This window comes from Conger conger, chromosome 8 (assembly GCF_963514075.1).
Source record: "Conger conger chromosome 8, fConCon1.1, whole genome shotgun sequence".
NCBI classification, from domain to species: Eukaryota; Metazoa; Chordata; class Actinopteri; order Anguilliformes; family Congridae; genus Conger; species Conger conger.
The window spans coordinates 58,042,418-58,069,374 of NC_083767.1; the positions used below are offsets into that span (position 1 = coordinate 58,042,418).

Consider the following 26,957-nt stretch of genomic DNA (forward strand, 5'->3'; position numbering starts at 1 on the left):
GAGCGTAAAAAAGATTTAAGGTTAGATTGTCAAAAAAACTGAACTTTTTGGACTTCCCCCTCCCTATTGTTCCCCAGGGCACTGATTTGGTTGGCAGTTGGTCTGATGGTGGTGTCGTGGTTTCCCACGCAGCTGCTGTCAGCAGCTGTCCGTCGGGCTCTCTGCGGGGCTTGGGCGAAGCTGACTGCAAGCGAACCATGGCAAAGGGGAGGGGCATGAAGCATGAAGCATGAAGCATGAAGAGGAGGGTCCTTGAGTAGAAAGGGGCGGGGCAATGAGAGATAGGGGAAGTACTGGGGCAAATGGGAAAAACAGATAAGGGCGATATTCAGAGAAAGGGTAGGTAGAGGGGTATAGTGTGGGTTTGGTTCTGATGGCGTTATGCGACAAAATCCCCGTTGTGCTTGGTTGAGGAGTCCTAGAAGAGAGGCACAGGGTGTGTGTGTGTGTGCGTGTGTGTGTGCGTGCACGCGTGTGCGCATGCATACATGTGAACATGTTACTCGCTGGGACTCCAGGCTGAAAGACAGTCAAGGTCTCAGCCCTGAGTGGTGCTCTTCTGTGTGTACACAGTGTACCTGTCTCACTACGGCTGTGTGATTATAATCAAAGGTTCCTCTCAAGAGCACAGCAGCCCAAACCCAGGCCGGGGTGAGCCGTGAATTCAGCTGGCTGCTGGTGGCCCTCTCCTCTCTCACTCTCTCTCTCTCTCTCCTCTCTCTCTCTCCTCTCTCACTCTCTCTCTCCTCTATCTCCTATCTCTCTCTCTCTCCTCTCTCTCCTCTCTCTCCTCTCTCACTCTCTCTCTCTCTCTCCCCTCTCTCTCCTCTCTCTCCTCTCTCTCTCTCCCTCTCTCCTCTCTCTCTCTCCTCTCTCACTCTCTCCCCTCTCTCCTCTCTCCTCTCTCTCCTCTCTCTCCCTCTCTCCTCTCTCTCTCTCCTCTCTCACTCTCTCCCCTCTCTCCTCTCTCCTCTCTCTCCTCTCTCTCCTCTCTCTCCCCTCTCTCCCCTCTCTCTCCTCTCTCCTCCTCTCTGTTTGAGTCAGGACAGGACACAGAGCGCACGCCCCCCCCCCCTCACAGCCACCCGCCGGCAGGAGTAACCGGGCCCGTCCACACGCGTCCTTGGCATGTTTAATTCACCGTCTCCCCCTGACCTTTCTCCCCGAGCCCCCGGCCTCGGCCGGCCGCCTCGCGAGCACACCTCCGCGGCGTAGCGTGTGGCTATGCTAATATCATTTATCAAATATTAAAGGCGTTCCTGCGGGGTGGCGCGCGTTAGCGCTCCGCGCGTTGGCGCTCCGGGAACGCCCTCCGCGTGCGCGCCCAGCGGGCCGGTGAATGATGCATGAGTATCGATCCTCGCACGGCAGGTGAATTTTTATCGCGGTCCTCGGGGGGAAAAGCCGGAATCCGTCTCTGATTAATTCGGGAACTCGGTCCCCCCACCCCCCACCCCCCCCGTTCAGCCTCACCCGGCCGGCTGAATTTGCCGGCGATAAATAATTCACCGCGCGCCCCGATTTCGGCGGTTAAAGCGGCGGTTTTGAGGAAACGTAACCGTAGCAGGGGAGATGTTTTGTTTTTTTTGGGTGTCCTTGTCAGGTCGCTCCAAGAGCTGTGTTCTGCTTTTCACTTGATTCCTGTGTTTTTGGTTCAGCAGCTGTGCCCTTCAGGATACTACATGAGAAAGCTTTTGTTTTTGCCAATTCTTCTTCTGCTGGAATAACAAATCATTCTGTTGCTCTCAGACAGAGCGCTGCCATCCATAATTGTACACGGATCACTGAAGCTAGAGATATAGGGACTATTTTACACCGTACAAACGACACAGTCCTACGGGAGAGCCAGTGGCTATTTTACACTCCACAGGCCACACAGAGTAGTGGACTATAATTTGGATGAATTTCTCCTTCATCAATCAGCCAGGAGGGCAGGTGACTATTTTACACCATACAGACTACGTACTGCTACAGGAGAACCAGTGACTATTTTACACCCTAGAGTCCGTGCACAGTACTACAGGAGAACACGTGACTATTTTACAGTGTTCTTCTACAATACCAAACCTCATCAGTCTGAGTCAGCAGCCTATTTTGGCCAGAGATTGGCACAATGGAAAAGCCGTTAAATTTGGTCACATATCATTTGCCAACGAGCAAAACAGATGAAGGTCTTTTTCATTGTTGCTTTGCTGCTGGACAATGTCGGGTTAATCTCCCCCGGGCTGGCAATTAGCAGCCATTGGCCTGCTGATAGAAATGTGGGCGCTGGACGTGGATCAAAGCCGGCTGGGCAGTCGACGGCGGTGTGCTTGTGCGAGAGTGACTGAGTGACTGATGGAGACAGGAAGCCGCTGTGATGTCAGGACTCTGGCCCGTGTGCTGCTGGGGCCTGTTTCCGTAACGATGTCACCCCGGGGTCCAGCACTGGCGCCCCCTGCAGGCACCCACGTCTGCGCGCTGACCCTGAATCGTCACTTCATGATGAGCAGTTAAGGCCGTAAATAAACAGACAGGTGCGCTAAGCTGTCCGTCCTCCGTGTGCCTCAGGCTTCTCCCAGCGTACGCTCCTGACAGGACTATGAATGAGCCCTGTGTGTGCGGGGGCTGCAGACAGCCAGGCTTCAGCTGCAGGGACACATTACACAGGATACAACTTTCATTGGCTCATTATCAGGGGGCTGTGCAGCTCAGATGTGGGGCGACATTGGCTCAGGCAGTAAGAGCAATCATCTCATTGGCTCAGGCAGTAAGAGCAGTCGTCTCATTGGCTCAGGCAGTAAGAGCAGTCGTCTCATTGGCTCAGGCAGTAAGAGCAGTCGTCTCATTGGCTCAGGCAGTAAGAGCAATCGTCTCATTGGCTCAGGCAGTAAGAGCAATCGTCTCATTGGCTCAGGCAGTAAGAGCAATCGTCTCATTGGCTCAGGCAGTAAGAGCAATCGTCTCATTGGCTCAGGCAGTAAGAGCAGTCGTCTCATTGGCTCAGGCAGTAAGAGCAGTCGTCTGGCAGTCGGAGGGTTGCCGGTTCGATCCCCCGCCCGGGCTGTGTCGAAGTGTCCCTGAGCAAGACACCTAACCCCCAAATGCTCCTGACGAGCTGGTCGGGGCCTTGCATGGCAGCCAATCACCGTTGGTGTGTGAGTGTGTGTATGAATGGGTGAATGAGAAGCATCAATTGTACAGCGCTTTGGATAAAGGCGCTATATAAATGCAGTCATTTACAATTTGCCTTTTGATGTTCCTAATCTGGCGTGGTTCATACCAACCAAATAACCAAGCAATGATCAACCATTTTACATTACAAACCAACCAACGTGGTGCTAATGATAGCATATTGTAGGGGTGGTTCCTTCCTTCACTGGTGTTTCAATGACTTAGGCCCACAACACCTCCAGAAGGCTCAAGGGTGAAGTCTGGCATCGTTCTCTGGGCGCGTTGTTTAGTCCAGAGACTTTAGTGTGTCACGGTACCTTTGCTTGGAATCAGCTCAGTTACTGATTCATAATGCCCCCTGGTGCTATTGTCTCACCCAGGGGAGGTTGAGCCCATGTCAGTTAGGGCCAGTGCTGGGTGAGGCATCTCTGGAGCGGGCGTGGTTCCCAGGTGAGGGTGAGCAGTCCTCCCCGCCCTGTTTGGGGCAGAACACGCTGTCATCCACCGCGGGCACGTGCCTTCTGTTCCCCCTCGTGAGAGAGAGTGCAAACAAGGAGAAGCTGGGCGTAAATCCAGGCCTGAGCCTTCTGGAGCTCCCCTGTCTTTACTACACCACACACAGCGCACATACTGTACACACACACACACACATACACACACACACACACACACACACACGCATACACACACACACACATACACACACACACGCATACACACACGCATACACACACACACACACACACACACATATACATACACAGGTCCACACGTGCAAACGCACTCACAGGCAGACACGCACACACACACACACACACGTGCACACACGCATACACACACACACACACACACATATACATACACAGGTCCACACGTGCAAACGCACTCACAGGCAGACACACACACATGCCCACACACACACACACACACACACGCACACACACACACACACACACGTGCACACACACACACACATACACACATATACATACACAGGTCCACACGTGCAAACGCTCTCACAGGCAGACACACACACATGCCCACACACACACACACACACACACACACACACACGCATACACACGCACGCATACACACATGGATGCACTTACTGTACACGCATATACACACATGCACACACACACACATACACACACACACACACTCACTGATGTACACACACAGCAATACACCCCACTCTGTGTCCAACGTGAGCCCCTACTGGGGCCTTAGATGGAAATCATGCTGAAATCGCACATCACAAAACAGATCCATAATGAAGTCTGAAACGCACGCGGCAGGGAAATGTTGCTCAATTGGTGAAACATGAACCACAGGAAGGTGTTTTTTTTTCACTTTGTTCTGGTACATAATTAGCACCAACCGGTTTTCAGTCACAGGTCACAGTAGTGTCCTGGTAAGCTGAATTTAACTTGGTGAGGAGAATGTGAGCAGGTTAGCTCATTCTGCTCTTAGGTTGCGTTGAAGGAGCGCAGAGATGACCTCTTCCCCCAAACAATTTGTCAACCCTTGTCGCGGCTGCAAGGCTGATCTACGCCAAGTCATGATGTAACCACTTTCCTACCCCGCTGAATAAAACAGCTCAAGCTACGTTTTGAAACTGATGTACTGTAGCTGGTTGACCAGTTAGACCAGCTCCATACTCAACGTGGCTTTACCAGTTCAAGCTGTGTTTTGAAACGGCTGGTAGCTGGTATTTCAAGCTGGTCATAGCTGGATTTTACACCAGGGTACCTACAAAAAACTGCCCTCTCTGACCGATTTGAGGTCTAACTGTCAATAAAATATTTGGTGGCTTGGACTTGTTGGTAGCAATTCATATATTTTTGGATGACTTTTTTCCACTTATCAGTCGGTCTGAAATTGACAGTCCTCCTGCGCTCCTGTTGTGTGTGGAAGTCCCTGCTTATGTATTCACACCGGCGCCTGTCCCTGCGTATGTATTCACACCGGCGCCCTGTCTGTTTTTATCTCCCCAGATCACCAGAAGCTGGAGCGCGAGGCTCGGATCTGTCGCCTGCTGAAGCACCACAACATCGGTACGTCAGGGTCTGCCTGTCACCTCGCGGCTGACACCTGTCAGTCCGTCAATCATCACGTGGGAGCAGCCTAATGGGGGGGGGTGTAACTGGGTGAGGGGTGCCAGCGAGTGGACCCCTGATTACTTCAGTAGGTCCAGTGAAGGAGACTCATGGGTCTTCCTGTCGGTCTGACTTAGAGCCTGTGTGCATCACTCTCACTCTCACTGTGTTGTGTAACTCGCCCTCATGAAGACGTGTCGCACAGTGCATGCAATGGAAAGGCACACATAGCTTTATGAACTCTTTTAAGAGTAGGTTTTTTTAAAAGTTTTTTTTACTTCACTCTCAAGTCCATAATTCCTCCCTGGATCCAGGCCTAATGCAGTCGGGCTTGAATATTGGTCCTCTCGCATTTCACTCAGAAACCAGTGAGGAGCTCCACCTATCACAGAATGCGTTATATAATATTTACAATTACATTTAAGGCCTTTCACAGATGCTCTTATCCAGAGGACTTACAGCTTACTGCATATTGTTTACATAAAGTCCATTTATACAGCTGCCTATTTCTAAAAGTAAATTCTGACTAAACAATGGCATATTTGCGAGCCTAGTAACCTAACAATTATGCTACACTGCCATAGCAACAAATAGGACAATGGCAACAGTAATCGGTGAATACCTTCTGGCTATACTGTTTAGGTACTGCAAGGTATTCTGGAAGTATAGCCCAAAGGTATCTGCCAATCACCTTCAACATTGTTCTGGTTCTTTTTACCAACATACTCCTTGATTGGTGATGGTCATGTTTGGTTTCTGCCCTTGTGAACACCCAACATTTGTAGAGTACACATGTGAACTATAAAAATAAAGATAATAATTATTATTATTTTGCCTTCATTCAAAGCCAATCACAGGTATAAATGTCTAGTTCACCTGTGGATATTTAAATTTTTATATCACATGTGAAAATGTTAAATTCAAATGTTGAAATTGTGATTTTTAATAAGGGTGTACTATCAATACTGCCTTATATCACTGCTTTATTCCTGTCTGGGTCATGCTCATCTGCCCTCCTGCCCTGCCCCTTGACCCCCCCCCCCCCCCCCCCCATGCCAGCTGTGTGAATGGCAGAACTGTGACACAACCCCTCCCCCAGTCCCTCTGTTTGTGTTATGTCATAATCCCATGTGTGTCCGCTCTGCCATTGGCCAGGCCTCGCACAGTCAGGCCAATAAAGGCCAGTTCACATAGAAGATTTGCTACAAGACAAGCTGTCTCTGGCGTGTCTTTGTAAAAGGACCTTGAAAACCATGGTTTGCAACAATCTAAAACCGACCCGTTCACGTCAAAGCAACGAGATGTTGTTTACGGTCTCTCCACTTCCTGGTCTACTTCCTTGTTGGTTGCGATACTCATCTGGCAAATATCTAGGTTGATATAGCGAGGATTCGTGAAAGTAGTCGCTATTGCGAAATGCTGGCTATAGCAGCAATACCTAATAACAGCAAGACTTTGTGAACATAAGAGCTCCAGATCTAGAGCTTGGAGCTGGCCATGGACCTCGATTTGCTATTGTTTCTTCACTTCATCTTTACCCTGAGCTCTACTGCCATTGCTGTGTTCACACTCTACTGCATGCTGATTGGCTATATAAATGTAGCTAGCAACTTTCCAGCTGCAATTAGATTAATTAATTGGCCAATTGCCGGCATCAGACATTCTGAGACGGGGTAGTTTGCACTGTGGCAATCTGCAGAATTCTGAAACGGTTTCAACACATCACCCGTCTTTCGGCTGAACTGGCCTTAAGAGAGCCTTAAGTGGGATGTGACACAACACAAGGATGGAGATGGATGAAGATGCTCTTGTGTCTAAACTAAATGTCTTCATTAAGTCCTTGAAGACCTTAGCCAGCAGACTGGGCAGGCAGGTCTGAACATGTCCTCCTGGGATATGGGCTCAACCTCAGTCTGACAAACCCATGCAACGTGACCAACGCACCTCTGAACACACCCATCCATGTGAGTGGGTGCGCGTACACACACACACACACACACACGCACACATATAGAAACACAGACGCACACATAAGAACACAAACAAACACGCACATAATACAGTACCGCCATACAATACAAATAATTATTTTAGGTACTCTGTATTTAGGTTGAAGTTTGTCACTCCCAAAGTATCTTTTTTAACAGCTGAGCATACCTAAGATTCCTTGGCTGAGATTATTTAGCACAATTGCACACACTGGCTTCCTCCAGAGGAATGCAGGAAATGCATTTTATTCATTTATTGGCTAATCATAACAGCTCAGCATCTGGAACTCTTAATCAATTATTTTATATTAGGTTACAAGGAGAATTTAACTCCACTGAACATATGCATATTTAATGCAAATCCTGTGGTGACAGCTTCACGTTATTAAGACAGATGAAGAGAGTAAATTAACTGATGAGTGAGAGAATGGGACATAGGAGTTTTATTTATTGTGTTCTGAGGGCAGCATTAGATGTGATTGGTTCTATCAGGTGCCCAATCAAGAAAGGAGTAGTATTTGCAGTAGGGGGGGCAAACCTGATCTTCCATTAAGACCTATATTATGCTTGTTCTATTTTGTTAGACAAAAGACATCACTGAAATGAAAAGTAATTAACGTAATTAACAGAATATGATAAATTAAGATTGCCTTTCCCCAAACCCGCTGGACTATATCGTATAGAAATATCATATTTTATTTATATATTTATTTATAAGTGACAGAAGCAAAGAGAAAAGGACAGGACCTGGTAAGCCTCAAACTCAGGTTATGCATCAGAGACCGTCACGCTTAATCTGTAGAAGCCACACCTGCTATTTCAGCATACTATGGGCTATTGTTCAGGCATGTTCAACGGTGACTCCACCTCCTCAATTTTTTGATTGGGCCTGATAGAACCAATCACATCTAACGCTGTCCTCAGAACACACTCCATGAACTGTTTCTGTTCCTATGTGTGAGGAAATGAACATCAGGCGGAATGAAAGAGCGCACGCCTTACAGAGACTGCACATTCCCTGCTACTAGTGTCGTGGTAGCATGTGGCCTTTATTGGCCTGTGTTATTCAGAATTCTGAAATGCTAGCGCACATCCCCCGGGCAACCGGGCTATCAACTGCCCATCCCGGTCCCCCTGCCCTCTTCTGATTGGATGGCCGGCTGTGGAGGGATCAGGAAGGGGGCCTGGAGCGGGCGGGGGCCCGGTGTAAGTGGGGCGGAAAGAAGCGTGCGGGAGCAGTGATGTCATAGCCGCTGCCTCCACGCCGGCGCGTGCAAATGCCAGGCGACACGGCGGACCGCAGGGAGCCCGACGGGCGATGTTGCCGGCCGTCCGACTGCCGCTCCGTGCAGCGTGTGCCTCACCTGGGCGTTTAAAATGCAAACTGCTCCAGCACCTGCGACCTCCCTCCTCAGCGTCCGCTGGCCGCTGGCGGCTCGGCGGCGAAGTCTGAGTCGTTGTCACGACAACGGGAACGAGAAATCAGTGCCTTCTGAGCACCTGTCCATCTGTGCCTTTGGAGAGGACATTGCATTAATGGCGTTTGGCGGACTCTCTTATCCAGAGCGACGTACAGTTGATTAGACTAAGCAGGAGACAGTCCTCCCCTGGAGCAATGCAGGGTTAAGGGCCTTGCTCAAGGGCCCAACGGCTGTGCGGATCTTATTGTCGCTACACCGGGATTAGAACCACCGACCTTGCGGGTCCCAGTCACGTGCCTTAGGCACTACGCTGCACGCCGAGGAGAGAGAGAGAGAAAGAACGAAAGTGAGATAGAAGTAGAGTGAGATCGACAGAGATAGTGTAGTTTCTCACTCCCCCGTGCCTCCCCCAAAACCTCCCCTCCAGTGCTGCTGGCCGTTTTGTGTCACTTTCCCCCCGTTTTGAAGGAGAGGAAAGAACAAATGTGGCGGAGACGTTGGATCGGGCGAAGCGTCCCCGCGGGCCTGGCAGTAAAGGGCGGTCCGCGGGGGGCCGCCGCCCGCCCACACTCGCTCGGCTGAGGGAGAGGGGCCCTCCGACTGTAATTAGCCCCTCGCTAATGGCAGCGTTTCAGCCAGGCTGCCGCTCCATCGCCCTCCTTTCTCAGGGAGAGGATTCAGGGGGCGAGCGGATGGGGCGGGGGGTGGGGGGGACAGGGTGCACTTTTTCGCGGTGTTTCTGCGGGGTTTTTTTTTTCCCCCCTCCTTCCCCGTCCCTCACTCGTGTTCTCGTAAGAGTGGAGACGCGAAGCTCGAGCGCGATGTGTGTGTTTTTTTTATTTTTAGATTGTTCTGGAAAGCGGGGATTCATTTTTAATTACCTGACACTTATTGTGCTGTCATCTTGTGCTATTTTGCGCTATGGGGGAGATGTAGTGGATTGTGTGAGAGTGGTTTATATGGGAGCTGTGCTTTTTCTGGCTTCAACACTAGTCTTGCCGAAATAGCCTTGTCTTGGGGTAGCTCTGACATCATGTGGATTTGCGATGACATCAAAATCTTGTCGCTTTTCAGCTGAAAGTTGAGGTATGATTCAGGAGTTTGTCAGTCCATTTGCCTCCATCTGTAATCTCAACCTTCTTCCGCACCTTGAATATTTGTTGTGGTATCCCAGTAATATTTGAGTGCTTTTTCTGTTCACTTGAAAGCATACTGTACATTCTTCAGGTGTGTGGCTCCTTTATGTTTGCTGCCCTCTGTTTCTATGGAATGTTGTCACAAATATTTATTTGCGCTACCCAGAAGTGGTTTGCAGAAAGATCTGCCCTACGGGCTCGTGAGAACACCCACTCCCTGTCAGATCAGAGCTGTGCAAGCGGATTCAGACGTAACGATTATCTCATTTAGACGTTACGCACGCTCCCCTGGGATCTCTTCTCCAGAGGGTCCTGTTGCTTTAAGGTCGTCATGGCGCTGGAGAGGAGATGGGGATACCGGCTGTCTGTCACAATGAAGATAGATGATAGGCTGAATCATAGCTGGGGGAATCCTAAAAAGGGAATTCCTTCCTCTGTTGCTCTCTCTCTTTCTCTGTGTGTCCTTCTCTCTTCTCTCTCTCACGCGCACACACACACACACACACATACGCAAACGCACGCACACACAGGATCATAAAGGGCAGATATCGGTCCGGAAATTGTGTGCCTGTCTTCAATCACACGGCTACTACGCAGCTAATTGATTATTTCAACCTGTGACCTTGGCAACCGTGTAGCACAGCATATTGCGAAGACATTCGCTTGAGCGTAATGTACAGAATGTGATTGTGTCAGGTAGCAGGCGCTTCCCTGCCAGTTCTGTTTATTATCAATATCAATGTCAGTCAAAGTCGGCTAGAATGCATGAATACTTTATATCTGATATCGTACAAAAACAAGAATGGAAAATTGCATTGGAAATATTGAAAACCAAAGTTTAAAATAGCAATTCATATGGTTCATCGTGTATTGTAACTGTTCAGGGTGACGACCAGTTGATTACGTATTGTTATGGTAAAAATGATTATTGTGGAAAGATATTAGTCATTTGCAAGATGCAGTGCTACAGCGCAGGGGGAGTTTTTACCGCCCATGACCTGAGGGAAAACACAGTGTCTGCGTGGGTTTAATTAATGTCCGAGAGATTGAGGCTGAGAATGATCGAGCTTTATGATGCATAGGAAAGACAGTTATCCAGTGGAGAACGACGCTGGCTCACGCTACCCCGACCGAGGTAAGGTACAGTAAGGAGACAGCAGGCCTGAGATCAAGCATGCCAGAGTTTTAACCCAGTGTTCAGCAGGGCCATGGGACAACAGTTCTGCAGTGAACTGAAGCAGCCATAGAGCGTGTATGAAGGGACTGGTGTGGTAAATGGTAAAATGGTAGATGGTTGGCATTTATATTGCGCTTTTATCCAAAGCGCTGTGCAATTGATGCTTCTCATTCACCCATTCACACACACACTCACACACCAACGGCGATTGGCTGCCATGCAAGGTACCAACCAGCTCGTCAGGAGCATTTGGGGGTTAGGTGTCTTGCTCAGGGACACTTCGGCACAGCCCAAGATGGGGGATCGAACCGGCAACCCTCCAACTGCCAGACGACTGCTCTTACTGCCTGAGCCAATGAGACGACTGCTCTTACTGCCTGAGCCAATGAGACGACTGCTCTTACTGCCTGAGCCAATGAGATGACTGCTCTTACTGCCTGAGCCATGTCGCCCCATGGAAGGGAGGGAGAGTGTAAATGAGGAGTATGCAAGCCTGCTGGATGCAGGACTGAATTATATCCCCCTATAAAGAGCGCTATTACCTGCACTGTATCTCACTCTTATAATATGCATTTTTCCAAATGAGTATCTGTTTAATACTGGGTGCCAGCGCGTATCTTCATGGCCATCCATAAACTTGGACGTTTTAATGTCCTTTACGAAGCTAAAATCAATATATTTGTCTCCCTCCCTTGCCCATACAGTGTGTTCAGTGGGAATAATATTGCGTTTGTTCTCTCGGTGGTGAATTATGGGGGTGAATCGAGGGATCTGGCAGCTTGGAGAGTTTAAATCAATGTAATGCGTGTTATAAATGAGATTTTCTCCCTACTCTTTCAGCGCTGTAGCCTGGCTTTAGAAAGCAAATATAAGTGGTGCGGGAGCTGAGCGCTGAATGTCTAATGGCTGCTGTTTCTCTCCACAGTGAGGCTTCACGACAGCATATCAGAGGAGGGCTTCCACTACCTAGTCTTTGACTTGTAAGTAAACTCTTCAGTGGTTTTCAATCCCTTTTTTCCTTGTTGTGTGACCACTTAAAATTGCCTCTTTGAAGCATGGGTTTTTGATATCATGGAAGGTTACCTTGGTACTTCCTCTGTATCCAGCTGGCTAGAATTTTTGCAAAGATCTGACTAGAAAGCATTGATGAAATATGCTGTAATCCTGCATTTAAAGATAACATTGCTAAGAAAATGTAAAATAACTCTTACAATAAGGTTACATGAATTGTCAAGACCAAATGCAGTTATTAACTAATTAGCTACTGAGAGGTTAATGTGTACAGCTTTGTTCATGTATTTGCACATCATTAATTCATGTTAACAACTACAATGCCAATTCATCTTGTAATGAAAAAAAACACCTAAAAAAACCTATTGTTTGCTAATTTATACATATGCATGTAACTTTTACATTAGTTTGTAGGTAACAAATACATTAATTAATTTAATAAAAAGTTAATAACATACTTAATTAATGTGTTTGCAGATTATTAATCAATGTTAACAACTACATTAGTTAATGCCAATTCATGTAACCTAACTGTAAAGTGTCACCAAATAACATCCCAGGTGTGGCGGTCGAGAATGTTCTAGTTAGTTCTCAGTGATGAGATGAATATCAGGTATCCATTGTACTTGTTTTAGTCAATTATTTTTATTTTATTTTTCACCTTTCCTGCACGATTTACATTTCAAACGGGTCCTGAATGGTCAACCGGCCTGCTTCCCATTACTCTCTCTCGATTGCACCCTCAAGCGGGAGTTAGCTTCAGAGTGACATTTATGGACTGTTTCCGTCTCTGTGGACGTGTGCGACGCAATGTTTGTCGTCCGTAAGCCGATTGCACAAATAAACGCGCCCTGGGTTCAGGTGGCCGCGTCCCTGCTGAAAAGTCCTTGCAGCGGGTCGCGTGTCTTGCGCTCCAGCGAGCATCGCATCGCTAATGCAATCACGGCCAACCGGGGGGGGGGGCAGGGAACCATGTTGAGCTGGCTGGAGAAAGCTTACAGGAGCCAACCTATAGAAGCTAACATACAGGAGCTCCCTACAGGAGCTAGCTTACAGCAGCTAGCCTACAGGAGGCCCCTACAGGAGCTAACCGACAGGAGCTAACCTACAGGATCTGACCAACAGGAGCTAACCTACAGGAGCTAACTTACAGCAGCTAGCCTAGAGGAGCTAACCTACACAAGCTAGCCTACAGGAGCTAACCTACAGGAGCTAGCCTACAGGAGTTAACCTACAGCAGCTAGCCTACAGGAGCTAACCTACACAAGCTAGCCTACAGGAGCTAACCTACAGGAGCTAACCTACAGCAGAAAACCGACAGGAGCTAGCCTACAGGAGCTAACCTACAGGAGAAAACCGACAGGTGCTAGCCTACAGGAGCTAACCTACACAAGCTAACCTGCAGGACCTCACTGGGTCCTTTGTCTCGCAAGATGCCGAAGCACTCTTATTGGTGGTTTTGTGTCTGGTTTGTGGCATGCAAAATACAGCCCTGCAGGTCAAACAAAGTCTTATGGTTGTGAGTTTTGTGCTACGCGGCTTATCCCCATGAAAACCGCATTGGTTGTGCGGTGACAAGGCAGCCCTTCATAGCGATACTGTGGCTTTCAGTCTGCAGCCGATCCCCTGTGCAGAAGGGGTTTCCATTTTCCTTTCAGACACAGATTACCGAAGAAACGAAAATGTAAAAGGCGAGTTGTTGTGCGACCGCGGGCTGAATCTCATTTTCCCAACATCCCATCCTCAATCTAGTGGCTTAGACCTCAGTGGAGTGGTTGCCCCCCCCCACTGTACTGCACATGCCTATACGTACACATTTCATTACATTATTGGCATTTGGCAGACGCTCTTATCCAGAGCGACGTACAGTTGATTAGACTAAGCAGGAGACAATCATCCCCTGGAGCAATGCAGGGTTGAGGGCCTTGCCCAAGGGCCCAACGGCTGCGCGGATCTTATTGTGGCTACACCGGGGATTGAACCACCGACCTTGCGTGTCCCAGTCATTTACCTTAACCACTACGCTACAGGCCGCCCTTTAACAGTACACCAGTCAGGGGTCAAAGGTCAGGGCCTCTCCTCTTCCCAGTGATTCCCCCTCGTCCGTACCTGTCCAGTCTGAATGTGCTTGTGGACAGAAACATCTTCAGAGGAGTAGCTAGAAATCGACGAGGCCACGCCAGACCATGATGGTGTGTGGTGGAGTGGCTTGGTTTTCCGGGAGGAACCATCAGGGTGGACAGAGAGTGCGGTGAAGGGTGAAGGCCGCTGTGTGGTCACACTGTTTTTGTTTACAGCGTTGAGCAGACTGCGTTTGCTTCGTGGGATGGTCCGGACTGGGCGGAGGAGGTGCCTAGCCCAGTGCCAAGTCTTCATTTTGCACTTGTTTTTACCGAGCCTATTTCAATTCCTCAGTGCTGTGAAATGATAAATTATCTTTACCCAAGCATTATTGACAGAACAGTGTCAAATACTGTACATAATTGTTTTGGATTCAAAGACTTTTCTGAGCTCTATTGATCTTGCCTGGTGCAATTGAGCCACCCGAGAGGACCAGAAAGCGGGGCTTGCTCTATTTGAGAGCATTTCATGGCTTCCAATACACCAGACAAGCTGAGTGAAGTGTAGAAGAGTATTTGAATCCAAAACAATTACGTATTTAACCCAGATTGCAGATGACTAGTTGAGGCACGACAGACTGCTAGTGTGGTGATAGAGCCTAGCAGGAAAATGTTTCATGATGCGTAGAGGCTATTCTGGACCCATTTAGGCTTATCGTTCTGACTGCAATGTCCGGCACTGTGTCATCGGTCTAAAGTCAGTAATAATTTGCCCTCAATGCGTCTTCAACAGACAAGCTTGTGAAATAAAGACCGAGTTCTGGATCAGGAGGGAAAGTGCCATCCGGCTGATTGCTTTGTGATAGCTCATTCGAGGGTGTAAATGAAACTTTCGCCCAGGCGTTGCAGCACCGGTGGCCTTGCGGTCGCTTGTGGGAGCAGTCTAGTCAAAAAGGTGTGACATTTCATCAGCTCGCCCTGCAAGTTCAACATCCTCAGTGGACTCACGTGGGCTTTTTCAGTGATGCTTGTGCAGTTCAGAATGGCCGGCGGTCAGACCGAAAAACAGCACATTTTGACCGTGTTCTGACAACTCGTAAGCACATTATCGTGAGTCATCGGTGCTCTTATTCGCTAATAAGACTGGTCTGATAACCACTTGCTTTTCAGCAGCGCATTCTTTCTCTCGCTGTTATGTTCTCAAGTGCAGTAAACACCTTGAATATTTAATGTGAGTGCTCACGTCTGGAGCTACGGAGGAACGGGCGAACGGTGCAGGTGCCGGGTAAAAAACGACGTGATAAGACTGCGAGGCGATAGGGTGAGGTTATGTGGGGGAATTCCAGCAAGGAATGGCATGTTGTCTGCTCCAACTCGACCTCCGTCTGCCGGCTGCTCTCACCTGCTGCCCTGAAATAGCCTGCAGGTGAGCTCAGGGCTGCTGGATCTGCTTCAACCCGTCCGCGTTAAAGACTCATTTCTGAAAACCGCCTTTTAACATCGCACAGCTGTTCCCCTCTCTGTTAATCTAATATGCCTTTATTGTGAGGATGTGTGTGTGTGTGTGTGTGTGTGTGTGTGCAGTTCACCATCATTTTCTTTGATGAGATTTGAAATGGAAAGAGAAGTGGCACATAATAGTACAATCAGTCTCTCTGTACCCTTACCTGAATACATTACAGCCCACTTCATGAGTATCTATGCGGTATGAAGGTATTGGTGTGTGGATTCACCACAGTTAACAAGGTGATTTTGTCCTGCGTTGCTAGACAGGGTTGTTGTATTGGCATCACCCATTGTTTTACAGCCTGTTAAATCCCTAATACTAAGTACAGTATGAAGCTACTTGTGTAATTACTATGTAAGTACTTTGATTTCAGTGGTAAGTACTATGAAACAAAAACGGTAAGTACAATGTCTAACAACGATGTAAGTACGTTACAGTCATAGCATTTACCTCTGAAATAATAGTATCCTAATAAGTAGCTGGTACTTACTCAGTACTAGGTCACTAACGGCCTGTGAAATAAGGCATTACCGTTATATTCTCTGTGTCTGCTGGGCAGGGGACCGTGAGCAGGCTGCCACGGCCAGGATAGCAATCGCACCCCCGCCCCCAGTGTACAATCACAATCTCCACCCTCATCACCTGGTTGTCCCCATTTTACTCTCCCGTCATCAGGTCACCCTAGCTGTTGGTGCTCTCCACTGCTGGAGTTTCCTGGCTGTCTCTGACAGCACTGTGTTACTCAACCAGAGAAATAATAACTGCTCCGCCGAGCCCGGCTGTTTCCTGTGAACACCTGCTCACCCGTGCGAGAGCTGCCTCAAGCCGTGCTTCCTCTCTCCTCCAATTTCTTACCGTTTCTGTGTCGTCTGCCTCCTTCAAGGATACACCAAGACCTGGTCACATGAACGTGTCGCCAATTCAATAACCTTTATTTATGCATTTATTTAACTCTTTATGCAACCATGAGAATTCATTTATTATTTATAGTGATGGAAAACATGGGGGGAAACATGGCAGGCATCGGACAGCTTGGCTTTAAAGAGGGTGATTAGCTGTCCAGATTGAGACGTCCTGTCTTTGAAATGTAATCAGGAATCCACAATGAACTTTGTACCCCACTTTTTTTTTTAAGTAAATGCTTTTGGATCTTTAAAGCCTGATGAGGAAGTGTAATACCTCATCCCAGTGACAGCATCTCCTACAGCACTGTGTCCCCCTCACTGCTCTGGGGCCCTGGCTTCTCTTATTGGTCCAGAAGGAAGAATGTCCTCTATTGGTTCAGCAATGTCACTACCAGCAGGAAGCTGGCTGGCCCAGGAAGGGTTCCTTTGCAGAGCTGACTTAAGCCCAGGCCTGCTTAGTCATGGGGTGGCATTACTTTGAGCTTTTATGCCATAAAATATCCCCTGTAATTCTCTAATGCAGCTAGCCACTTGTAACCGGGCCGTTTTTAATAAGATCTCGAGCTGCTTAGAAATTTCTCTGTACCGCGCACACTGTGAGATGTCGATAGACCCGCATGACCTGAGGAAGGGGCTGCCATTTTGCCCCTTTGTCAAGGAGAGGTTCTGAAAGGCACAGTATGCTTTCCTAAACCCTGGGTTTACGGTTCACAGTTGAATCTCAAGCCTCCTCATGCCCCCCCCCCCCCATGGTTGGTTGAAATGGTTGAAAACCACAGGTCTATACATAACATAACATAACATAAGGTAATGGCGAACAGGCCGTTCAGCCCAGCAATGCTCTCCGTTTCCTACCCCTAAGTGCACCTACTGCCTAGTTTGCCTAAAAGCTAAATAAAATTGAATGCCGAATCAAGCCTGGTCTTGAAAACCCCCAGTGTTTCTGCCTCCACTACATGCGCTGGCAAGCTATTCCACACATTGAGCACTCGCTGTGTGAAAAAATAACTTCTTAATATCAGTACCGAATTTCTCCTTTGCCAATTTCCATGTGTGCCCTCTTGTTCTGCTACCCGAACTCACCCTGAAGAATGGCCTATAATTCACTTTGTTAATCCCTTTAATGAATGTAAAAGCCTATACGGCACCACTGGCTTTATTTACACATTATTTCCCCCCACTGGCTAAATCCTTTATCCTAAATAATTTACATTAACTGCCCAGACTGGGTTTTTCCTGGTGCAGTACATTGGCACCCTAGTCCTACATTGTGAATGTGTGGTGAAGAGATGCTTTATTACACTGTTTACAGAGAATTGTTGTAAATGCCATTGGATTTCATAAGCAGTGTGAGAATGTCATCATACACAGATTATATATTTTTAAAGATAAAGGGGGAAAAGAAACTCTTCTAGCCGCCCAGGCCCTTATGTTTTCACACAGTCTGAATTTAGCCTTTGTGTCCAGGGGAGTGTATTTTTCTCTCAAGCCTTATCCATCACTTCTATTATCCTCCAATCACGCAACTGTTTGTTGATGTGGAAATCAATATCACTTTGAAAGACATTAGCCCACGCTCCCTCCTCCTTCTCTCTCTTTCTCTCCCTCGCCTGTCTCTCTCCCCTCTCTTGTTCTCTTTTCTCTATTGCTCTCTATCTCTTTCTCTCTCTTTCTCTCCCTCGCCTGTCTCTCTCCCCTCTCTTTTTCTCTTTTCTCTATTTCTCTCTATCTCTTTCTCTCTCTTTCTCTCCCTCGCCTGTCTCTCCTCTCTATCTCTTTCTCTTTTCTCTATTTCTCTCTATCTCTTTCTCTCTCTTTCTCTCCCTCGCCTGTCTCTCCTCTCTATCTCTTTCTCTTTTCTCTATTTCTCTCTATCTCTTTCTTTCTTTCTTCCTCTCCCTTTGGATTTGCTTCAAATGCTGCATTTTATTTCACCGAATCACATAAGGCAAAGGCTATCGAGCTCGCTATCCGAGCCTGAAAGCTTTTTCCCCCTGGAAATGAGGGTACAGTAAATCAAATTCCCTCTGGGTCCTGTAGGGGAAAACGTCACTTTTCATGACATTTTGCTGTTCTGTGCCTTGTAGATTGTTGCCTAACTGCAACTGCAAAATGTTCATATGATAATCGAGTTGCCGCGAGGCGCTGTCTGTCTTCAAGAGGAGAAAATGTTAAGTTGAGCTGAGCTGAAAGTTACTGTAACAGGCAATAGGAAAACCATCTGCTTGGATGTCCTTTGCCACAGAGAAGCAGCGTGGCGTCCAAAAGCTAGCCATGCCCTGGGAATCACAAGAGCAGGATAGGTGCCAGGGGTGTCCGAAAGAGGGGCCAAAAACGGTCAGCTTGGATTAGAGGCTGCTGAGAGAGAGCTGGAGGAACTGGCAGGAGCTGAGCTCTGAAAATTTGTGGAAGCAGAGAGAAGTGCTGTCTCAAGGATGGTCAAGGGTTTGGAGCGGGTTTTGTGGTTTAGGATTGGGGTTGGTTTGGATTTGATTTCAGGTTGGATTGGGGTGGGTTTGAGGTCATTTTGGAACGAGTTTGGGGTTTGTTTGTTGTAGGTTTTGGGAGGGATTCGATTCTGGATTCTGGAAATCTGGATTCGATTTTGGTTGATTCGGGGTAGTTTTGAGGTGGGCTTGGGAATGGGTTTGTGATACTGTAGGTTTGGGGTCGGGGTTTTTGGTAGGATTGAGATTTTGTTGGGTGTATTTGAGGTGGGTGGGTTTCAGGTAGGTTTGGGGTGTTTTGGTTGATTTGGGGTAGGTTTGGGGTTTGTTTGTTGTAGGTTTTGGGAGGGTCTGGATTCGATTTTGGTTGATTTGGGGCAGGTTTTAGAGGTTCAGAGTTATGTTAGGTGTAGGTTTGGAACGGGTTTGAGGTGGGTTTGGGGTATGTTCGGTGTAGGTTTGGAACGGGTTTGTGGTGGGCTTGGGGTAGGATCGGGGTGGGTTTGGGGTATGTTCGTGTAGGTTTGGAACGGGTTTGTGGTGGGCTTGGGGTAGGATCGGGGTGGGTTTGGTGGGTGTGTTCATGGGAACGGGAGGCTGACCGCTCGGATCCTGATGTTGAGAGAACGGCGTGTGCGATGGACCGCGTAGCCGGAGCGTTTGGACCGCCGCCGCGTCGGGGCTGTACTGTGCAACACTGCGATGAGGTCATGTCTAAATCAAGAGGCCCGCATGTGTTCCTCCTGTACCCCGTCCAAACACAACAATCTGCTCGGCTTCTGCTGAGAGCGCTGCTTCATGAAATATGTAAATCTCCCACATTTCTCTGCCCGTCAGGAGAATGAGAACACGGGGATTACCGCCATTAATCTGCTGTAACTGGCAATATGATCCATAACTTTTTGGTTTTTCATGTTTTTCCGTGGCTTGGTAAAAGAGGTCCGTCCGTTGCCTTTTCTTTCATTTTCTCATGACTCACAGGTATAATATGTGTCCTGCTCAGGCCCACTCACCCATGGGAAATGTAGGCGGCAGCGATCCCTCTGTGGCTGTTAGGCTGGTTTTTCTGAACTACACATTCAGACGTCATTGTGTGTGTGGAGAAGGTTTCCCGCAGTGTTGAAATTTGCAGTGTGGTACCAATCCGACTCATTTTCTGCTGTGTTTTCAGAGTCACGGGCGGGGAGCTGTTCGAGGACATCGTGGCCCGAGAATACTACAGTGAAGCTGACGCCAGGTAAGTGATAGCCGGGTCTTTTAAGGGCGCAGGTTCCGTAAAGTGCATGATCAATTCTATTTGAACGTAACCTAAATGTTAGAATGCATTTTTTTTTTCAACTTAAGATTAAAGTGTCAAGAACAATAGTAAGTTAATGCTTAGTCTTTGAAACTCTTGATTTAACCTCTCTGTACCCTTGAGAAACGTAGCTCGGATATGACTAAAATGTAGACTGAGGTGTATAAACAGAGGCTCGGATGGCTGCAGTAACACTTGGGAATATACATGCACGCACACACACACACACACATACGCGCACACACACAAGCAAGCCAGCCGAAACAAGCTCAAACACACATCCACATGCACACGCATACAGGTCACCTATTCACTCACACACACACACACACTAATCACATACAGGACATAAACACACCCACACTTGCGTACACACGCAGTAAATATGTGGAAACACACCACCATATCCACTGTGTACTGGGACTGCTGGTCCGGTGGATTGGGAACACTCCAATGCACCATTTGTGGCTTTTCATGCTGTAGGTCTTCTGTGTCTGTAGAAAGCTGTCTGATATTTTCCAGTTTGTCTTGATGGCCAGTGTTAATGTATCTCCGTTCATTCAGAGTTCATGTTGTTGAAAATGGTTTATCGTTTGTGATTTGTGATTTTGAAATGTCTTTATTCTGCTTATCTGTTTTCTGCTGCAAAATCTCGAGGTGTTAACTAATCTATGGTTCTGTCTTTCATCCTGTTTCTACTTTTGTTGATTTATACTTTTTATATTTTATATCACGTATGTGTTCATAGTGCCTGAGCATTTTTGTAGTTTGCAGAGATGGGTACATTTAAATACTTATCGATCACAAATTTGATTTGAACTTTTAGAAAATATGTTCAACAAAATAAATAATTTCGATGAGAATAATAATCACAATGAACCGTTACCAATATTTAGAAGTCCCTACAGAGCTCAAGAAAAACTCAGGAAGTGAATGAAAGCGAAATTCATATCAGTAAGATGCTAAGCATGAACAATGAAAAGATAAACAGAGGATGCCACGGTCAAGCCAAAGAGGAGATTCATGGGAGGAAAGGGGAAAAGTCACGGACAGTCCTGACTTTCCCTTGGGCGGGCTCTCGACCAATCAGGACGAGAGAGCGGCTTGTGCGAGCGTGATTGGGCAGGTGTCCTGAGATGGCCTGGCCGGGAGGGCGGGGCTTTAGCATCAAAGCCGTGATGCAGAAGTTCATTGGCACTAAGTCTCAGAGGAAGTGCTCTGCAGGTTCAAAGCCCGGTATATTTCCTGTCCTCTCAGTGAATTCTTAGGTCCTGAGGTCACGCTATTAACTGGGGTTGAGCTGTGAGTCCACGGGTCCAGGTGTTTTCACCTTAAAATCAGCAACCGATGGACACCCAAGAATCCGGGTGAGGCGAGTTAACCGTGTAATTAACTGCTTCCATGAATCAATTAAATGCTGAGTAACAAAAGCCAACAGTCCCTGCGGTTCTCCAGGACCAGGGTTTCTGGCCCCAGGTCCAGCTCGTCCTCACTGTTAGCACTGCAGCCTTGGACCTCAGAATTTGGTCTGGGTGGGTGTTCCTGTGTTTGAGTCCAGATGGATTCTCCCACCATTATTATAGCACCTAACTAACTGAAGATCCTAGGCCAAGGGCTCATACGGACTTCCTCCTTTAGATGTTCTGGTTGCTCCACTCTCCCAAGATGCCAAGAACGTGTTGGTCTGGCTTCCGACAGCGTATCGTTTAAGAAATATGTACGATGAGAATTTATAATGAATATTATGATTTATAACACCAACAGCAACGACAAAAATAAATTTTACAGAAGAAGACTAGATGAAGTCAGCAGTTACTGAACACTGTTTGCTTCTCAGTGCCTCATTTATCTTCAGAGCCCCCCTCCACTCAGGGCCTTGTGAACAGCCCATAGACACCTTTTGCCTTATCTACTCCAGATAAATCTCTTTCTGATGACTAATTTATTTAATTGATAGCCTTTTCTGTTAGCTTTACAATTTAGTATAATGACAAAATAGGTTTTAAGCAATTATTATGACTTTTTTCAGTTACTGGCCTAAACACCTGAGGTTCATTAGCAAAATACTGTTCGCTTCCATGATCCCGTCCTGTTTTTAGCTTTTTTTTTTGTTCATTTGGGGCGCTTTTAATCTCTTTGTGATTTGTGATGACTTTCATTTCGAAAACCTATAGTTTTTTGTTTTGTTGTTGTTTTGTTTTGTTTTGTTTCTTGGTTGTTTTTTTTTGTTTTGTTTTGTCGTTGTTTTGTTTTGTTTCTTGGTTGTTTTTTTCGTTTTGTTTTGTTTAGTTGGTTTCATTTCCTGCCTGTCTCTCTGTGTTCACCTGTTCTGACGTCCTCTTTCCCTGCCTCTCGCCCTGTCTCTCCCACAGTCACTGTATTCAGCAGATTCTAGAAAGTGTTAATCATTGTCACCTAAATGGCATAGTGCACAGGGACCTGAAGGTCAGTACACATGCATAGACCGCCAACTCGACCCCCCCCCCCGCCCGCCCGCCCCCCCCCCCCTCCTCCCGCCAAGCTCCATGCCCGAACCCACCTCACCCCACCTCTCACAGACAGTGACTGAGCCAGCAGCAGCCCGGGAGGGAAAGACAGCGGCCGCAGAGCTTTCCCTGTCTGTAGCCCAGGCCGCGTTGCATGTAGCCTCCGACCGGTCCGCTCTGTACGGCTGCTTCGAGGCCTGACTCCGGGGGTGGGGCCCGGGGTGGGGTGGGGGGGTGTCAGGGTAAGGAGTGGGGGTTTGGGGTGGGGTCACTGTTTTTGGGGGGGTGGGGGGGGGTTTCCTCTTGACGTATCCTCGCCCTGTAGCCCGTGGTACAGAACTCACCCCTCCCCACCCCTGCGGTCAAACTCATAGCAGCTTGTAGAGTTAACACCACTTCTGTGTTGTGGCTCAGAGGTGGCTGAGGTTGACGATGATGATGATGATGCTGATGATGATGATGTTGATGATGTTGAGGACACAGCAACCGGCTTTGCCCACAGCACAGCTCCCGTCTCAAACCGTGGAAAAGATATTGGCGCGCACACACACACACACACACGCACACAAATGGCAGTCCTCTAATACGCATGGAGGAATGCCTCTAAAATAATTCAATCGTACACAAATCAGTCCGGGAAGCCAAGGCACGTCCATCTCTTTGGACATCTAAAATGACATTATCACAGGCCCCAGATGGGACTGTTAAAGAAGGGGAACGGGGGAAAGCTCTCCCCCCGCTTGGGGTTCCAGCCCCTTCCGGCAGTGCTGGGGGCTAAAGCCGCTTGCTTCATTATCGTCACGTGCAGCCGTCCGTCTGGGCCTCAACGAGGACGCACAGACAGTGAGTGTGAGCTTGTCACTAACACGCGCCCCCTGGTGTTTGCATGCAGTCATTGCATTCAGCAGATCCTTGAGGCTGTGCTCCACTGCCACCAGATGGGCGTGGTCCACCGGGACCTGAAGGTGAGTCGAGACCAAGGGGAATCCAGTCGGGGTCCTCCTCTTCCTCCTCCGGGCCTCTTCATCCCGGTGTCTGCCCTCACGGGACGTGTGGCCAAGCAAGGATATGCAGCGACGGACTCACTCACTGACTGACTGATTTACTGACTGACTGACTGGTTAAGTGATTGGATTTCTGATTGATTGAATTTCAGACTCACTGACTGACTTTCTGACTGACTGACTGACTGACTGAATCACTGATTGATTTGCTGACTGTCTAAATGAGTCTATGACTGAATTAGTTGCTGATTTTCTCACTGACTGACTAATTTACTGAATGACTGATTGATTGATCAACTTTTTGACTGACTGACTGACTGATTGATTGACTGAATGAGGTTAACTGATGGGACTGAATTTCACTTTTTCACTGACCGATTTGATCAGTCTGTCAGAGTGACGGACTGCATCTCTGATTGACACCCTGACTGACTGAATGAGTTTATGAGTGCATGAGTTGATTTTCTCAGTGACTGACTGACTGATTGAATGGCTGACGGATTGAGCGACTCTGACAGACTGACAGGTCGTGGATTCTGCCCCAGGTGTGGGCGCCTGAATGGCAGACGGCTGTCCGAACGGGACGCAGTTTCCGCGCGGAACCGGATCCTGACATCTATCAAACCCCACATGCGTTCAGACTCCCGGCTGAAGGCCCGCCCGGTTCTTAGGCGAGTGCAGGAACAGAAGACCCGCTTGTGATCTGTGCTCTGCCGAACTGGCCCGGAGCGCACATTTGTTAATCAAATGAGCCGGGTACATCATGATGCTCCTGAAATAATCTCACTGCGTTTGCATTCCGCCTCTGCCTGTGATTGGCCACACCGCACTGCCGAAGAGACTAAACAAACAAGAGGAGAACAAAACAAGCAACGAATGACAACACAAGGTCTCTCTCTCAGTTTCACTGCATAGTGAATGCACACACACACACACACACACACACCTGCACACACTCACACACACACACACACACAGACTCACACACACACACACACACACACACACACACCTGCACACACACACACACACACACACACACAGACTCACTCTCTTACACACACACACACACACAGACTCACACACACACACACACACACACACCTGCACACACTCACACACACACACACACACAGACTCACACACACACACACACACACACAGACTCACACACACACACACACCTGCACACACACACACACACACACACACACACAGACTCTCACACACACACACACACACACACACACACACCTGCACACACACACACACACACACATACACAGACTCACTCTCTTACACACACACACACACACACACAGACTCACACACACACACACACACAGACTCACTCTCTCACACACACACGCACACACAGACTCACATATATATACACACACACAGACTCTCACGCACACACACACACACACACACACACCCACATGCATGCACACACCCGTGCATACATACACATGCATGATGCACACACTCAGGCATACACGCACACACATACAAACATGCACACACACACACAGACTCACATACACACACACACACACACACACAGGCTCACTCTCTCACACACACACACACACACAAACTCACATATACACACACACACACACACACACACAGACACACACAGACTCACACTCACACACACACACATACAGTAGATACACGTACAGACCGCAGCTGACACAGTAGCAGTGTGATTCAGTGATTAGGTTTTTAAAAAGAAGAGTGGACCATCTCCTTCTGTACCATGGCAGGAAATCAAACCCCTGGGGATTTATATGGGTCGAGAATTGGCAACGTAACATGGACTCTACTTTCATTATGACACACACATTCGGGAAGACGCAAATCTCTGAACAGATAAATGTATACCTGGATTTGAATAATTGAAGCTGTGAAACATATTCACTGTCAATACCAGGCTGAAAGTATGCTACTGTGACCACATTCAAACTTGACTTCAAGAGTTCATCTGGCTGTAGTTCTTTGGGGCTGTAGTTAACTGGGTTGTTGTGGCTCATTCGGCTGTAGTTAATTTAACTGTAGTGCCTTTAGGCTGTATTTCACTGGGATGTAGTTCTTTTGGTTGTTGTTCTCTGGGCTGTAGTTAATCTTCCTGTAGTTCTATAGCAGGGATGTCAAACTTTTCCTTTCAATCAGCTGACAATTAAGTAAATTAGCCAATCAATGACTTGATTGAACCACAGGTGCTGAGAACAACCCCAAAAACCCTCTAGGACCCTCCTGACACCTGTGTTCTATAGGCTGTAGCGTATTGGGCTTTAGTTCATTTAGCTGTAGTTTGTTGGCTATAGGCTGTAGCGTATTGGGCTTTAGTTCATTTAGCTGTAGTTTGTTGGCTATAGGCTGTAGCATATTGGGCTTTAGTTCATTTAGCTGTAGTTTGTTGGCTATAGGCTGTAGTGTTTTGGGCTTTAGTTCATTTAGCTGTAGTTTGTTGGCTATAGGCTGTAGTGTTTTGGGCTTTAGTTCATTTAGCTGTAGTTTGTTGGCTATTGGCTGTAGCGTATTGGGCTTTAGTTCAATTAGCTGTAGTTTGTTGGCTATTGGCTGTAGTGTATTGGGCTTTAGTTCATTTAGCTGTAGTTTGTTGGCTATTGACTGTAGTGTATTTGGCTTTAGTTCATTTAGCTGTAGTTTGTTGGCTATAGGCTGTAGCGTATTGGGCTTTAGTTCATTTAGCTGTACTTTGTTGGCTATTGGCTGTAGTGTATTGGGCTTTAATTCATTTAGCTGTAGTTTGTTGGCTATTGGCTGTAGCGTATTGGGCTTTAGTTAATTTAGCTGTAGTTTGTTGGCTATTGGCTGTAGCGTATTGGGCTTTAGTTCATTTAGCTGTAGTTTGTTGGCTATAGGCTGTAGCGTATTGGGCTTTAGTTCATTTAGCTGTAGTTTGTTGGCTATTGGCTGTAGCGTATTGGGCTTTAGTTCATTTAGCTGTAGTTCATTGGGCTGCACAGTGTCTCACTTGGTCATAATTTCTGTGGGCTGGACGTTGGCTTGGACAGAGCAGCCATTGGTTACCACTGATGAGTGACAGGCCCTGGTCTATGCCTCCGTATGTCTCCTGCTTTCACTCCATCTCTTTCTATTCCTCCCATCCTCTGTCATTCCTCTATCCTGTCTTCTGTTCCCTGATCACCATGTCATCTAACCTCTTTCTTTCTTCCCATCTTCTCTTTTCTCTCTCCATTCTTCCTCTTCTGCCATATACGCAGCCTGTA

The 26,957-nt window shown here is 47.7% G+C and overlaps 1 protein-coding gene across 9 annotated transcripts in view; it reads left to right on the plus strand.

The window, feature by feature from the left end:
* camk2d1 (calcium/calmodulin-dependent protein kinase (CaM kinase) II delta 1) overlaps window positions 1–26,957 on the plus strand; it is a 117,464-nt gene that overhangs the window by 53,552 nt on the left and 36,955 nt on the right. For 5 of the 9 annotated variants that reach the window (XM_061251653.1, XM_061251655.1, XM_061251657.1 and 2 more), the window contains exons 3-6: window positions 5,154–5,213; window positions 11,903–11,957; window positions 20,079–20,144; window positions 22,577–22,649. In XM_061251653.1, coding sequence (XP_061107637.1) covers window positions 5,154–5,213; window positions 11,903–11,957; window positions 20,079–20,144; window positions 22,577–22,649 — 254 coding nt within the window. Of the gene's footprint in view, window positions 1–5,153; window positions 5,214–11,902; window positions 11,958–20,078; window positions 20,145–22,576; window positions 22,650–23,582; window positions 23,656–26,957 lie in introns of all 9 variants that reach the window. The other 4 variants (XM_061251654.1, XM_061251656.1, XM_061251660.1 and 1 more) reach the window with 1 other exon arrangement.